Below are 13,939 nucleotides of genomic sequence, written 5' to 3'. Positions count from 1 at the left end.
TCAATAATAACAATAATAATAATAATACATTATTTTTTAGGCGCCCATTCTAGGAACCCAATGTCACCGTACATAGAAGTAAAAATAAAAACCTAAAAAGCAAAAAAATAAACATTTAAAATAGGCCAGGAATAACAAGTTATGGAGGGAAATAGGCAAGTTGGAAAAGGTTAGTTTTTAGTTTGTTGGTGAATTGTGAGAGAGAACCAATGTTTTTGAGGTCAGGAGGTAGTGAGTTCCAGAGTCTGGGGGCAGAGCAGCTGAAAGCTCTCCTCCCCATAGTGACAAGGCGAGCAATGGGGACATCCAGATGAAGGGAGGAAGAGGATCTGAGGGTACGGGTGGGAGTGGCGACATGAACAAGATCTGATAGATGTGAGGGGGCAAGGTTGTGGATGGATTTAAAAGTCAGCAGAAGTATTTTGTATGTAATTCTGTGTGTGATCGGTAGCCAATGGAGCTGCTGCAGAACAGGTGTGACGTGTTGGATGGGAGGCGTTTGAGAAATAATTCTGGCAGCTGAGTTTTGAACATATTGTAGTTTTGGTTGATTTTTTTTGTGGTAAACCAAAAAGAAGGGAGTTGAGGTAATCCAGGCGGGAAGTGACTGTGCACCAGGAAGGCAGTGGAATGAGGACTGAGGGAAGGGTGAAGATGACAGATGCTGCGAAGGTGGAAATAGACAGACCGGGTGATGCTATTGATGTGTGAAGTGAAGGAGAGGGTGCTATCGAAGATGACACCCAGACTCTTGACCTGAGGGGAGGGGGAAATGGAGGAGTTTTTAAAGGGAATGGATAAGTTCTGGACACTGGATAATTGATTTAGTGTCGATCAGGAGAAGTTTGGTTTCATCATTGTTTAGTTTTAAGAATTTAGCATTGAACCAGGATTTTATTGCAAGGAGGCAGTTGGTGAAGGAAGCGGGAGGAAGAGAGGAATTTGGCTTGGTGGAGATGTAGAGCTGAGTGTCGTTTGCATAGCAATGGAAGTGAATCTTGTATTTACGGAGGATTTGACCAAGAGGGAGAAGGTAAATGATAAATAACAGGGGTCCCAGGACGGAGCCCTGGGGCACACCTGTATTGACAGGAACTGTGTGGAAAGTGTATGTTTTTAATTGAATAGATTAGGTGCGACCAGAGTGAAACCAGTTGAGAGGTATGTTCATGACACCTATGGCAGACATTCTGTCTGGGAGGATGGTGTAACAGATGGTATCAAAGGCTGCGCTCAAATCAAGTAGGAGGAGGATGGAAAGTAGGCCGGAGTCAGCACCAAGGAGGAGGTCATTGGAGATTTTGAGGACAGTTGATTCTGTGCTGTGAAGGAGACGGAAGCCAGAATGGAATAGTTCATATAAGTTAGTCTGAGAAAGATGCATTCAAAGTTGTTGTGCAACAGTTTTTTCAAAGATTTTCGAGATGAACGGAAGATTAGAAATGGGGTGGAAATTGTTGAGGTTTGAGGGGTTGCAAGAATGTGTTTGGTATCAATTACAGTTTTTGACTTTGAAATAAAAGAGAAGAAAAACAATAAAGAAGAAAATAAATTTTCATTGCGTTACTATTATTAATATATTAATATTAACATTTACTTCTTTACTTTTGGCTGATTCCGTCAGGAATTGGTCCAGCAAATTGTCCCCCTCTACTGCACTCTGTCCTAACTACGATGTTCTCTTTCTGTTATGAGTGCATGTTGGGTACTACCCCTTAAAATCTAAAAAGCACTATAAAACAAGTTTACACATTTTTGTCTTTTAGACATGTTTGAAGTGCTGGCTACACATGTAGGACACTTAAAGTGTCAATCTACAACTTTTATTTTGAAAGTTCTAAGACGGGCCACCACCAGGAAGTGTCGCGAGTTTATTTCCGCTGCCTTGACACGTCGCGGTTTTGCAGGGAGTAGCTACTGAGCGACGGAGGGAGAGGAGGCCACCGCGCTGAGCCGCATCAACGGCAGGGGAGGGATACCAACCTTCAACAGAGGCGCACACACCCAAAACAAAAGAGTAAGTGAACGTTGGACATGACATTTTTAATCAAGGGAAAAAACGTTCAACTCATCTCTGCTTTTAGCTTAGAAGTCGACCGCTGCCTGCTCGCGTCAAGTTTGTGTGTCAGAGAAACAATTCTGTCGTTTTTTGCGGCACATCTGCTGATGTCAGTGGGTTTTCATGCTGGTTTAAAAATAATAGCGGAGTTGTAACATTGTGAAACACATTTTTTTTCGAACCACAAGACATAATTCAAATAAATATTCAAATTTGACTTAGCTAGTCAGATAATTCTCCCATGCATGTCTACAACGGCTGAACGCGGTCTGCATCCCTGTCGGCTAACTCCTGCATGGCTACTATTGTCAGCGGCATCATGAGAGAGTCCTGCTTCACCTTTGAAAAGCCCCCCACTAGCTTCACCGCCACAAAGAAAACACATTTCCCCCCAAAACGGATTCGGTTCAGCTGATAACACGACAGCCAGCGACCACACTTTCCCTTTAGCTTGATCTCTTTGAAGTCATGCAAACGTTTTTCAGAGACGTGATGATGATGGTGATGCACATCAATGAAGGTCGGTCACGTTGGACGCTTTGTTTACCCTGACACGAACATGCTAACTCCGTGTTTTAGAGCCCGACGGGTGGATTGATTTGCGGGGTTTAATGCCACTGTTGTGTGGCATTGCCGATGCTGGAGCAGCCTCTCCCCCCGTGACGAGGCTTTGTTTTGTGGCCATCATGCATCCGCTCTCTTTGTGCTGACTTAGACCCCCCCCCCCCCCCCCAAATCATCACAACAGACGCAAAACTTAAAGGACTTAAGAGAATGGTAGCAATGATATCATATATTATTATTCAATAAAGCATGCCATATCATGAACGATTGTGGTTTATTACTGTTTGATTAATATGTACTACATGTATCAAAGACTTTATTATCTTTGATTGTATTAGGTTATGGGTCTTAGAGGTAGGGTTGGCCAGCTGGGCTCATGCAGTTCATCTGTTAGCCTTCATTGTCTCCTCCCACAGCTGGAAGAATTCACTTTTCTTGGGTTTGAGCCACAGAAAGATGTCATCATAGCAGTCTGGCTATTGCCCCCCCAAATCACTGTTCATTTTCCCAGCTGTGTTCTTTAAATCCGATTGCTTTCAGTCTAGGTTTGCTTTACAGACAGGTTTCCAAAATTGTGAGGGTGTCACAAGGTGAGCACCCTGTAGGAAAAGTATGGAAGCAATTCTGTAGCATAATTTAAAATAAAAGTCAAAACCAGAAATGCTTTTTCATTTTCAAAATGAAGCTGCATTTTTTGACTCAAAATTAAAAAGCATTTCTGGTTTTGACTTTTATTTTTAATTATGCTCCAGAATCGCTTCCATAGCAAAAAGGGAACTGGTGGTCAGTTGTAGTTCCTGTGCAATCACACAAGAAGCCTTTATTTGATATTTCCATATGTTTTCATTCAGATTCATTAGATTCTTGATTTTCTGTTAACCATTTGGTAACTCCTGATGATTAATTTGCTGGTTGGGTCTAAAAAGTGAAGCCTCCTCTTTGTTTTTGCAACCTCACTAACCTATCATTTCTGACTCACACTTTTGTATTACAAAAAAGCAATGTGGTTTTGCATAGCAGAGGTTTCACTTCATAGTTTTTTTCTTTGTGAAAGACTACAGTGGGATTTGAGGGATCTTAGAAGACTGTTTTTCTGACCAGTTCGTAGCTATTGTGTATGATAGGAAGTTTAGGAAGTGAGTTCATATTACTTGGGTGGCCGGGGAGTATTATATGCAACCGAAAACAACATGAGCTGAAACTTGTTACCCAGGTTGTCTCTGTTTCACTTCATTTCCTTTTTTAAGGTCTTGTTAAGGCAGAGAATTTAACGTTAAAAATAGAAGAGTACTGTAATCTTCCTGTGAAGAAATATAAGAGATTTGAGAGTCAGATAGCGTTGCTTGACGGTAACAGGCAGGTTAACAACTAAAGTCGGTCTGTGTACATCATTGCCAGCCTCTCCCTTGTTGTGGAACATCACATTGGGTGTGTCAGGGTTTTTTGAGTTTTTGGTTCCATTTAGCTGCTGAACTGCAAATGACAAATAAAACACAGAGATTGGCTCATCTGTTTTAGGGTGTAACACGCTCCCCTTTGAGTTTCCATCATTATGTTTATTCCACTGCAGATATTAATCTAGATTTGGGTGGGTTTTATATCATTCCTTCCCTCAGATGGACTCATTGTCCTTTCATTTTAGTTTTTTTAACTCATTGGTTTGCTGCAGAGACGATTTCACTTAACAGCTATAAAGATTTAGGATTTTTTAAAAAGATTTATAAGAAAAGTGAGCTTAAGATGTTAACATTGGATAACATTGGATTTTAAGGTTTTCATAATGACAAAAAATGTACATTTAATGTACACATTTGCTAAGGTTTAAACGTAAACATTATGTCCTAATTGGTGTCATATTTTCACAGATATGACTGCATGCATACATATGTTTTGCTCATTTTGTTAGACATTATTAAAGCTGCCTGCAGACATATGTTTTTAGGAATGTTTTTCTGAAACTCCTACCCAACGTGCTCAAGAGGAAAATGTCACAAATGCTTGAAAAGTCAGTGCTTATGGGCACATGCTTAATAAATGTCTTTGTTATTGTCACAACCTCTTAAAAGGGAGTGCTCATTCTTTTTCTTAGACTATAATGACTCATTTACAAAAACACAGTCATCTTATTTTTACAATACATTGTTTTAGGTCAGTGTCTTTGGCATTCTTAACGGTGTATTTCCATATGTTTAGGCCTGCAGGGCATGCTAAACACCAGGGGTCACTGAGCAGGTGGTGGGTTATGTCTTAAGGCACAGATGATGCTAGGTTGTATTTGGTAAAAACAATGAAGCAGGCGGGACTAATGCTGGCCAAATGAAGGTCTTTTGCTATCTTGTTTTCCTTGCCAATAGTTGATGTGAAGGGTAAACTTGCTCTCTGCGCCATATGGTCTTTTTTGCTTTGTTAGCACACATGAATATATAGAGAAGTATGCACATTCAAGCTACTGACACCATAATGATTTATTATATCCCTCAATGGTGCTATATTTGTCGCTGGAGATGAATTTTTTACTATTAGTTTCCCTCTAACTATACACCGTACATTAAAATCCAGTGCAAATGTGAAGCCGGTCATTTTCATTCATTTTTCAAATATCAGACCACTCGGATTCTTACTCAGCATAGTCTTTGTTGACTCTTTTAACTCAAAAATTGTTTTGAAGCGCACCCAGCACTTACTCGTCACACTGATCTCAAAATATTATATAGAATTGAGAGTGTGGTGAATAGATCAATGTAGTTTCCTATTATCCTGGCATGGTCAAACAGATATTACTCAAGCTGAGCTATAAGTTACTTTACTACCAAGTCAAAGTGGACCATTCAAATGTCAAATGAAATCAAACTTTCTCCCACTGAAATGCGTGGAGTACAGAGCAGCGTTCTGAAGGAACATTTCTGATATACAGTCATTTGTTCATAATGTCAAACAAAACCATCCTTCCAGCTGCAGTCCTCCAGTTCAGTGTATAAAGATGCACGTTCAATCCTCTTTTGCATATAGTTCATACAGTCTGTTTCACATTTTTCAACAGATTAGATTAGGAAATGTAGGTAATTTACCGTTTTAGAGCCCATCAAATATAATTTTAAAAGCCAAATGATTTGACAAACAACAAAAACACAGGCCTAGCTTGAGGGTATCTGGTAAATACCACAGAACAAGACTCTCTGGGATTTGTCTCTTTAAGAAGGAACAATAGGTACTGTATTCTTTCATCTTTGTAAGTCTGCAGTAGACTCAACTACTGACGAAGTCTTTGTCTCTTTGTCTAGAGGTAACCCTCTCACTGGATTTGTAGACTTCATTGCACACTGAGAGTCTCTAACCTCAGAAGACTGAGTTGGTGTCCCAAGCCTCTTTATTGATTTTAAACAACAACCCCTACTTGACTTCTCGTCTGTGTTGCTCAGATAAAGGCTGCTGTTTGCCTAGCATGTCAACATGTTTTGCTGGTTTTGGTTTGTGCATTGATGCACTTATTTAGTTAACAGTTAAATGCGTTTACTCATGTCTCTGTTTGAAAATGGGTTTTGCATATAAACTTAATCGTTCTGGTTCTATTTTTTTCCTGTAATCTAATACTGACAAGTTTTGTGTTTGTTCAGACCACCCAAGCATGAAAATCATTCTGTTGCATAAACAGCTTATTAGTTTAACTGGCTAACTATCTGCAGAACGTGACATATGGTACTAAAGAATGCCTAAAACTCTAAAAGCTGGCATCTGAATTTCACTTCAGTGAGATTTTTAGTGCAGGCCAGGCACCACGCCCTGACTGGGCTGACTATGGCTCTCATCACGAGACAGTGTGGAAGACAGTGTGACAGCAGAAAGAGTTGTTTCTCTGTGCTTGTCCCTCTGGTTATAATTGTCTTCTGCCTTTAGGCTATTAGAATATGTGTGTCAGCTGTCAAGGTGTGTGATGTGGTGTGGTGTGACTCAGCAGCTCAGTCATGGCTACAAATGAGTTTTGGGAATGATAGAAGGCAAGAACACATGAGCGCTTGGGATGTTAGCCAGATGTTGCATCATACTGGGATACAAACTCCTGCCAGATGCCCCGTGGAAAGCAGCGGCCTGTTTTTGCAGCCAGAAGCGTTAAAGAAGGACATCACTTCCTGTATTTCAGACACTGTTTCTGATTGGCTGCTTCAAATACAGCATGCAATTTGAAATAATGAATAAAACAGCTTACTAGCAACTTTAATGTAGATAAGGGAAACAGTCTCTGCATTGTTTAAGTTGTTTTTGGGTCTGTTTTTACCTAATTAAATGTAAAGGATGTTTTGATATTTTCTTCCACATTTGGAATCACTTCCTTTAATTTTTTTTTTACCAACTCCTATACCCAGTTATTTAAAAGAAAAAGGCCTAAACAGCATGAATATAAAGACAGAATACAACTATTACAAAACCAGTGTTTTAATGCTTCCTGTCTCTTTGCCATCTCCTCCACACAAAGAAATCCCAGTCATCCTGGAATAATCCTTCCCTTTCACTCTCATTTTCTCTATGTGCAGAGATAGTATTAGTGCAGCTCCTGGGGAAGGGAAACTCCTGCCAAAACATGAGATCACTATTTTTTCCTATACGCGCCAGCAAGAATGCTGCTGATATAACAAGACAAATAGACTAAAAACGTAACTTTTTCTGTTTCTCTGTGCTTTTTCTTTTTTTAACTGAAAAAATTGATGTTTTTAATACATTTGAAAAAAATCACTGCTATTTGCCTTTACTTCTGCTTTATATGCATATGTAACATAAGTATTTTCTTCCTGTATTTACTTTAGGATTTATTATTGCAATTTTCTATATATCAGAGGAGAAAACCGTTATTGACAATTTCCATTACATTTCTAACCAACAAATTCTAATAAAGGAAATTAATCTTTTCTGAAAATAGATTCTTGACTTTTTCTTTTATTAAGTACGTTTTGAAATCTGAATAAAATACAATTCAATTCAAATGTAAAAGGCAGTTTTCTTTCATCAGTTCCAACTCTGCATTCCTTGGTCTGTGTTATGTCTTGCATGTGTGATAATTAGGTTTTCTGGATTTTTTTTAATGGCCCTATAAAGACTGGTAGGGGTCTTGTGCACATTGCTTAACCACAGCCCTCTTAACCCTGTATCCTGTGTGAGTGAGCTGTTTTTTTTTTTTTTTTATATTGTAAGCTCCCGGAATCACTGTCAGAAGGGAAACCACACATAAATGCATCGTCATGCCAATGCTGTTACTGGTATGGTAAGCTTTTAGCGAATTTTTCCAGTATTGAATCTAAACTGAACATGTTTATCCTTGTTCGCTAAATGCCACAGTGTTTTCATGTGACTGAAGTGTCGTTTTTTTTATTTTTATTTTTTTTGTGCACACAGTAAGTCTTGTCTTTAAATCTAGAGAATTTGTGGAATAAAAGAATAATATTTGGGCTAAAATCAAATTGTGGAAATTTTCTTTAATATTGGATAAAAGAGGCATAAAAACCAAGTCTTTTTCGTTAAACTTTAGAAAATACAGTTTTATTGGATATTTTGTAAAAAGAAAAAAATCCCTCACTGCATCTTTTTCACAGCAAATAGTTGTTGCATTATAGTAACTGAGGTCAAAAGCTCATCTATTTCACACGTGGACATCTGTTGATTGAGTCATGTTTGAAGTTGCATCATGCAAAGAGCTGAGGTGTGGAGCCGATTTAAATTTTACACATGGGATTATTGAGTTGATGTATTAAGTACTTAAGAGCTCAAAGTGAGAAAGAGTTCAGCTCAATAATCTTTAATTCCTCCTCTGATGGGCTTTTTCTTGGCGCTTTAAGTGCAAGAGGGAGAGCTTTTGTTGTTTTAATGCCAGTAGAAATTAGCAGTTAACATGTTATTGTAGCATTTTTCACATGATGGAGGACATATATAAATAAAGTTAGGTTCAAATTTGCTTCTTGGAGTATTTTTGCAGTTGGAAATAGTTTGTAGGTGTGATGTAGGTGCTACAATCCGCGGTCCACAAGCTCCCTGCTCTGCTCCATTCTGATGCGCCCACTTGCAGACAAATAGATCCATGTACGTTTTTGTTTTCATCATTCCAGCTGGCATATGGCTCAAAACTGTACGGCTGTTGCTCGCCATCTTTGTTAAATTGGTAATGTTAGGTTGGGCTTGTGAGAGACTGTAAGCTAGCGGGAGAGAGTGTAAACACAAGGATGTCGGTAAGCAGGGGTGGGTTTACTCTGCGCCAACAGTCCCTCCCACAACTCTGATGAACTCCTGCTGGTCTGCAGAAACTATGTCGTAGAAAACAACAGGCTAATGGATTTTGGCTAAACACGACGTCATCATAATTAAAGTGGGGCTTTAAAATCTTTCAAAGTATAAACATCTTCTTATTAAAAAAAGGTTCTGCCAATTGCAGTGGATTTTTTAAAAGGCCAACACTTACATTTTAGAAGGTTTAGTGGCTAAATGAATGTTTACCTATTAACGGCTAGATTTTACACTTCTTAGTCAGACAGTTGCACTCTTACTTTTTATGCAACAAGTGAATAACCCAGTGGGAACAGGACCACATATGCCCCCTGCCCTCTGGTTAGATCTGCTTTTCAAGGCCAGGGTGTAGTGAAAGTAAAGAGCGCTTGGCTTTGACCTCCTTTCAGACTCATCTGAAGGAGAATAAGGGGGAGGGAGGAGGGAAAATAAACGTCCTAATGGCTTAAATGAGCCACCGGTTGGCCAGCCGACATTCCTGCATCACTTCCTCCTACATCTGGCAATCATCAGAGCCAGTAAAGAGCAAGGGACGACTCATCTGGCTGACTAGTGTAAAGTTTGGAGATAATCACAGCTCAGCCAACCACACTTCAAATCTTTAAAATGTCGGAATTTCTTTCTTCCTTTATAAATTGTCTAATCTGATGAAAATAAAAGATTCTGATGTTTTTTTTGTGTTTTGAATGGAAATATGCTCTTTTGTATGTTGCAGGATGGCCTAACCGTGTTGTGCTGTCAGTAGTTTATCAGCTGTGAGCTACCTGGACCAGAGGTTTGTAAATAGTTCACTCAAATATTTAGTTTGACTCATTATTTAAATTTATTAAAAGGGTTATTGGTGGTTGAATATTCACACTTTTGCAAATATATAAGCTGTCATTCAATTGCTACACCAACATGCAGTATTAACAGTGTCATATTTAACTATAATTTGTTCTTGTTTTTTTTTCTTGTTTTTCCTGATATCATTTGCATTGGAGTATAAGTCACACTTTTGGGAGAAAGTTATTGAACACAACACATAATCAATAACATACATTTCCACTTGAAAGGAAAATCATAATAACGGAATAAATAAAAATAATAGAATGAATATATTCACATTTCACTATTGTCACACATTGAGTTGTTTTTATTTTCACGTAACATAAGTGCAGTTGAATAAGTGTCTTTTTTATTAGTTATACATATAAATAAAAATGCAGATAACCATAAGAAGAGGCTTAGCAAACACTGATATATACACACCTAGAGGTTTTTAGTGGTAAAAAGAAACTACATGAGCCTAATTATTTCTAAAAAACACAGACACGCACATATAAGCCGCACCCCCAACCAAACTATGAAATAAAAAACACCATTTGTACTCTGAAAAATACAGTATAATTTTGTGTAACTTGGAGTTAGTCAGAGCTAACTTTTCATGATTGTTGACAGTAAATGCTTATGAAATGTGTGCACTGCACAAAGATAAACAATATCTCGTCCTGTCCTGTGTCAGGGGGTGTGAACGTCGGACAGCAGGGCGCAGAGATGAGTGTCACCTCCTGGTTCCTGGTGAGCAGCGGGGGAACTCGCCACCGACTCCCTCGAGAAATGATATTTGTGGGACGGGATGACTGTGAGCTCATGCTGCAGGTGAACACCCGTCACTGCCCCGTTCTCCCCAAATCTGCAGGTTCAAAAGAGCACCACCAACTATTTAAAATAACTAACATAGATAGCCCTTGCTTGCTTATGAATTCTCCTTGGCTTGATGACTTTATAGGTCATTGTTTTTCAACGTTATTAAATCAGCTCTGAGTTCACGCTAAACACAGCATGCAACTAGGTTTGGACGTCGATGTACAGTAAGTTTGTGTCTGCAGCTGTGCACGCAGGCAAGAACCCACGTGTACCTCTGGTCTCTGCACTATTAATAGAAAGTGGGGCAGATACCTCTTGAGTAAGATATTATCTGACTGAGTCAGTGGTTAGGGATAGAGAATGAATCCCTTGCACAAACATTCTTACTCTTGTTTTGAAAGAGACTTCTCCTGTACCAGTAACTGTAGATACTTCTCCTGTACCAGTAACTGTCTGAAAGTCTGGATGTGAGAAAAAAAATTACTGCTACTGGATAAATCTCTCACATCAGGGAGGAAGACACTATTTTCTGCACTTTACGTAATCAGTGCTGTAGAAGTTCAAATGTCTACCATGCTTGCTCTCTTCTGATAAATGTTTATTTTCAAATGAACGTCTAATGGCAGCACTGCTTCAGGAAATGAACGTGTTGCTCTTTTAATAATTCCTCCGATTTTCTTGGCTCATTTAAGCCTTTTAACGGTTCTGCTTTTTGAAGACTTCAAGCTAATGAGGGTCATTTGAGTTGCAAATCATTTGCTCCTTCTTTCTTAAACGGCATCCTCTAATGTGCTTCTGGTGACCTGAGGGGAAGACGGCTCCTGTGTGTGATTTCATGTGTTCTAAGGCGACGATGAAGGAAATAGTCAGAATTATGGACTTATTTTTGGCTTTGAGTCCACCCTCACCCCCCTTCTCCTTGTGACTGTTGAAATGTCTGATCACATGGATCACGACCAAACAAAACACTGACAGAATTTCAAACTTTTAATGAATTTGTGTGAGGTTCCTCACAGAAGGCTGCTTTCATACTAGACATTCAAGGGTTACTGCTTTCTGGTTACTGATAAAGGGAAGGATCTTTCTGAAAAAAAGGAAGATGGTGATGATCACAGCCTGAATCACTGAGTGTGTGCTTTTAGTTGTGTCAAACTACTGGGATTTAAAAAAAATTTAATTCTAAATTGGTTTTGACCAAGTTAGCAAATCTGTTCTTTGCATTTATTTTGTTAATGTTTTGCAAATATCGCAACATAAAACCTATTTTTGCACTGGGAAATTTAAAAGGCAAATAGTTTGGGACCCTATTTAATCAGGATAAATGAGACTAATGTGACCGTCACTGATGTAGCGGCTTTTTCTCTTCACTGCAACCCTCAATTATCGTTTTTTTCCTGCACAATGTTGTTCCTTTGAGACAAGGAGGGAGTGAGTAATAGAAAGAAGTCATATGAGAAGTGTTATGAGAATCAGTTCCCAGAAGTGCATTGTAAACCGATAAACCCAGATGGCACACTTTTTAAAAATGCTATTATTAGTGTCGTTGCATTCCACATAATTATTAAATTCAGTTGCTTTCCTCATTGTAAGAAATGCTCTTTAAATTAATATTTCTTTTGATTCAGAGATAAAGTCATTCACAAGAAGTGTTTGTTCTAAAAATGGCTTATCTCAAAAGCAGTTGAAGGGTCGGTGACTGAAGGCTGCAGAAAATCAATACCTTCTCTCTTCATTCCTTCTTTGTTCCCCTTTTGTCTGTTGGTGCTTTATGTATGTGTGTGAATCAGAAATACAGGAAAATCTTCAACTTTACCATGTATTTTTGCTTTGATAAATCACAAATCATTGTGCTTTGGTAACACAGATCTCTCTAGAAGTGTTATATATGAAAAAAAAAATGCTTCTAAAATGGGCAGTCATTTACAGTGATCAGACTCTAGATCAATTTTCCATGACTGTTTATGTTTTTTGCCTGAAGTCTCGAAGTGTGGATAAGCAGCATGCAGTCATCAACTATGAAGCTGGAACTGATGAGCATAAAGTCAAGGACCTGGGCAGCCTCAATGGGGTGAGTGCAAATCCCAAAAGGGCTATGTGGTGTGAAGATATGTACAGGTAAAGTAGAGAATATAAGAGAATAAAGAAGGAACAATGGACAGGTGTTAGTGAAACTCATGCATACAGACAAAAAACTTTACAACTTAAAAGGAAAACAACGTGGCAAACTTAAAATAAAAAAGTTAATTTTGTGGCATATTTCCCCCTCAACACATGGACATTTTCAAAAGTATTTATATCTTATTATTATTTAAACCCAGGAACTAAGAATTTATTAAAGATATGGACAGACTGCATTGGGCGTGCCTTAAGGACATTTTTATTTACCATTTTTACATTTCCTTTTTTAGAGTAAGTTAAAAAATTTAAGATTAAAATCAAAAAAAAGAAACTCTTTAGTTTAAGTAAATGAGGCTGGAGTATGTAATGGGTGCAAAAATACAGAATAAACAAAATATAACTGTGTATAACTGTAATTTGTGCTAAATCTAGACATGGAAAGCAATATTTATTGTTTGATAATGACAAAAAAATCTTACTGTAGTTCTTTAAAATGTTGTGAGAAATGCCACATGGCATTAGTTATGTGTAGTGATTAGTTGTAAGTCACCAGATTAGACACACAACGTCCTTCACATCCTCTCTGGCTCCTACACAGGAAGGCAGAGTCACTTCCTGCTTTGTCATTATCCTTTTTTCAGCTTGGTCTGCTTATTTCAGACATTAGGTCCTGCTGAGTCAATAGCCAATAGTTTGGAGAGCTCACCATTTGCCTGCGCACCAAAACCATTTTGTGGATTTTTTGTTTTTGTTTTTTTTTAGTTGAAGAATAGAAATAACAGAAGAACAGCGATTTACAAAACTGCAAGGGAAACAAAACACACAGTTTTCTTGTTAAAAGGTTAAAGGTCCACAAATGCAGCAGACCAAAGATCAATCTGTCATGAAAAACCTCAAATGAATGACCAATAATTAAGAAGCTTAACTAAACGGTGACAAAAACTCAGAGGACCAAACCAAAATAGGAGAATCAAAAATTGTAAAACATAAAGGGTCTAACAAATACATGTACATGTTTAATGTCATTTATTTATTAATTTTTCTGAAAAATTTGAAGAGACCCAAGTTTTTAGTTTTTATCACACAAAATTTTTAATTAATGCAGATTGTCATAATAATATTGACTCTAATTAATGAAAAAAAATCACTTCATGTATTAGATTTAATGGAACCTGTTATGGCTTTGTAAGGGTTGTGCTGCTTATGGATGTGACTGTGGTCTATTGACTATCAAACATCTCAAAATGTCCAGAGTTCTTAATTATGATGTCGTATAAGTGACAGGTCATGCACCAGTCCTTT

At 38.1% G+C, this 13,939-nt stretch overlaps 1 protein-coding gene across 15 annotated transcripts in view; it reads left to right on the top strand.

Annotated features, from left to right (window-relative positions):
• Positions 1-1,881: 1,881 nt before the first annotated feature.
• The window catches only part of cep170aa (centrosomal protein 170Aa), a 35,643-nt gene continuing 23,585 nt past the window's right edge, over positions 1,882-13,939 (top strand). For all 15 annotated transcript variants that reach the window (XM_078931877.1, XM_078931888.1, XM_078931886.1 and 12 more), the window contains exons 1-4: positions 1,882-2,017; positions 9,606-9,665; positions 10,395-10,531; positions 12,498-12,587. In XM_078931877.1, the coding sequence (XP_078788003.1) occupies positions 10,427-10,531; positions 12,498-12,587 (195 nt within the window). In that variant the 5' untranslated portion in view covers positions 1,882-2,017; positions 9,606-9,665; positions 10,395-10,426. The remainder of the gene's footprint in view (positions 2,018-9,605; positions 9,666-10,394; positions 10,532-12,497; positions 12,588-13,939) is intronic.

Source organism: Oryzias latipes, chromosome 15 (genome assembly GCF_053564925.1).
Source record: "Oryzias latipes strain Hd-rR chromosome 15, Olatipes_Hd-rR_3.1".
NCBI classification, from domain to species: Eukaryota; Metazoa; Chordata; class Actinopteri; order Beloniformes; family Adrianichthyidae; genus Oryzias; species Oryzias latipes.
Note: the sequence above shows the minus strand (reverse complement) of the source record. Positions and strands in the feature narration are given on the sequence as shown.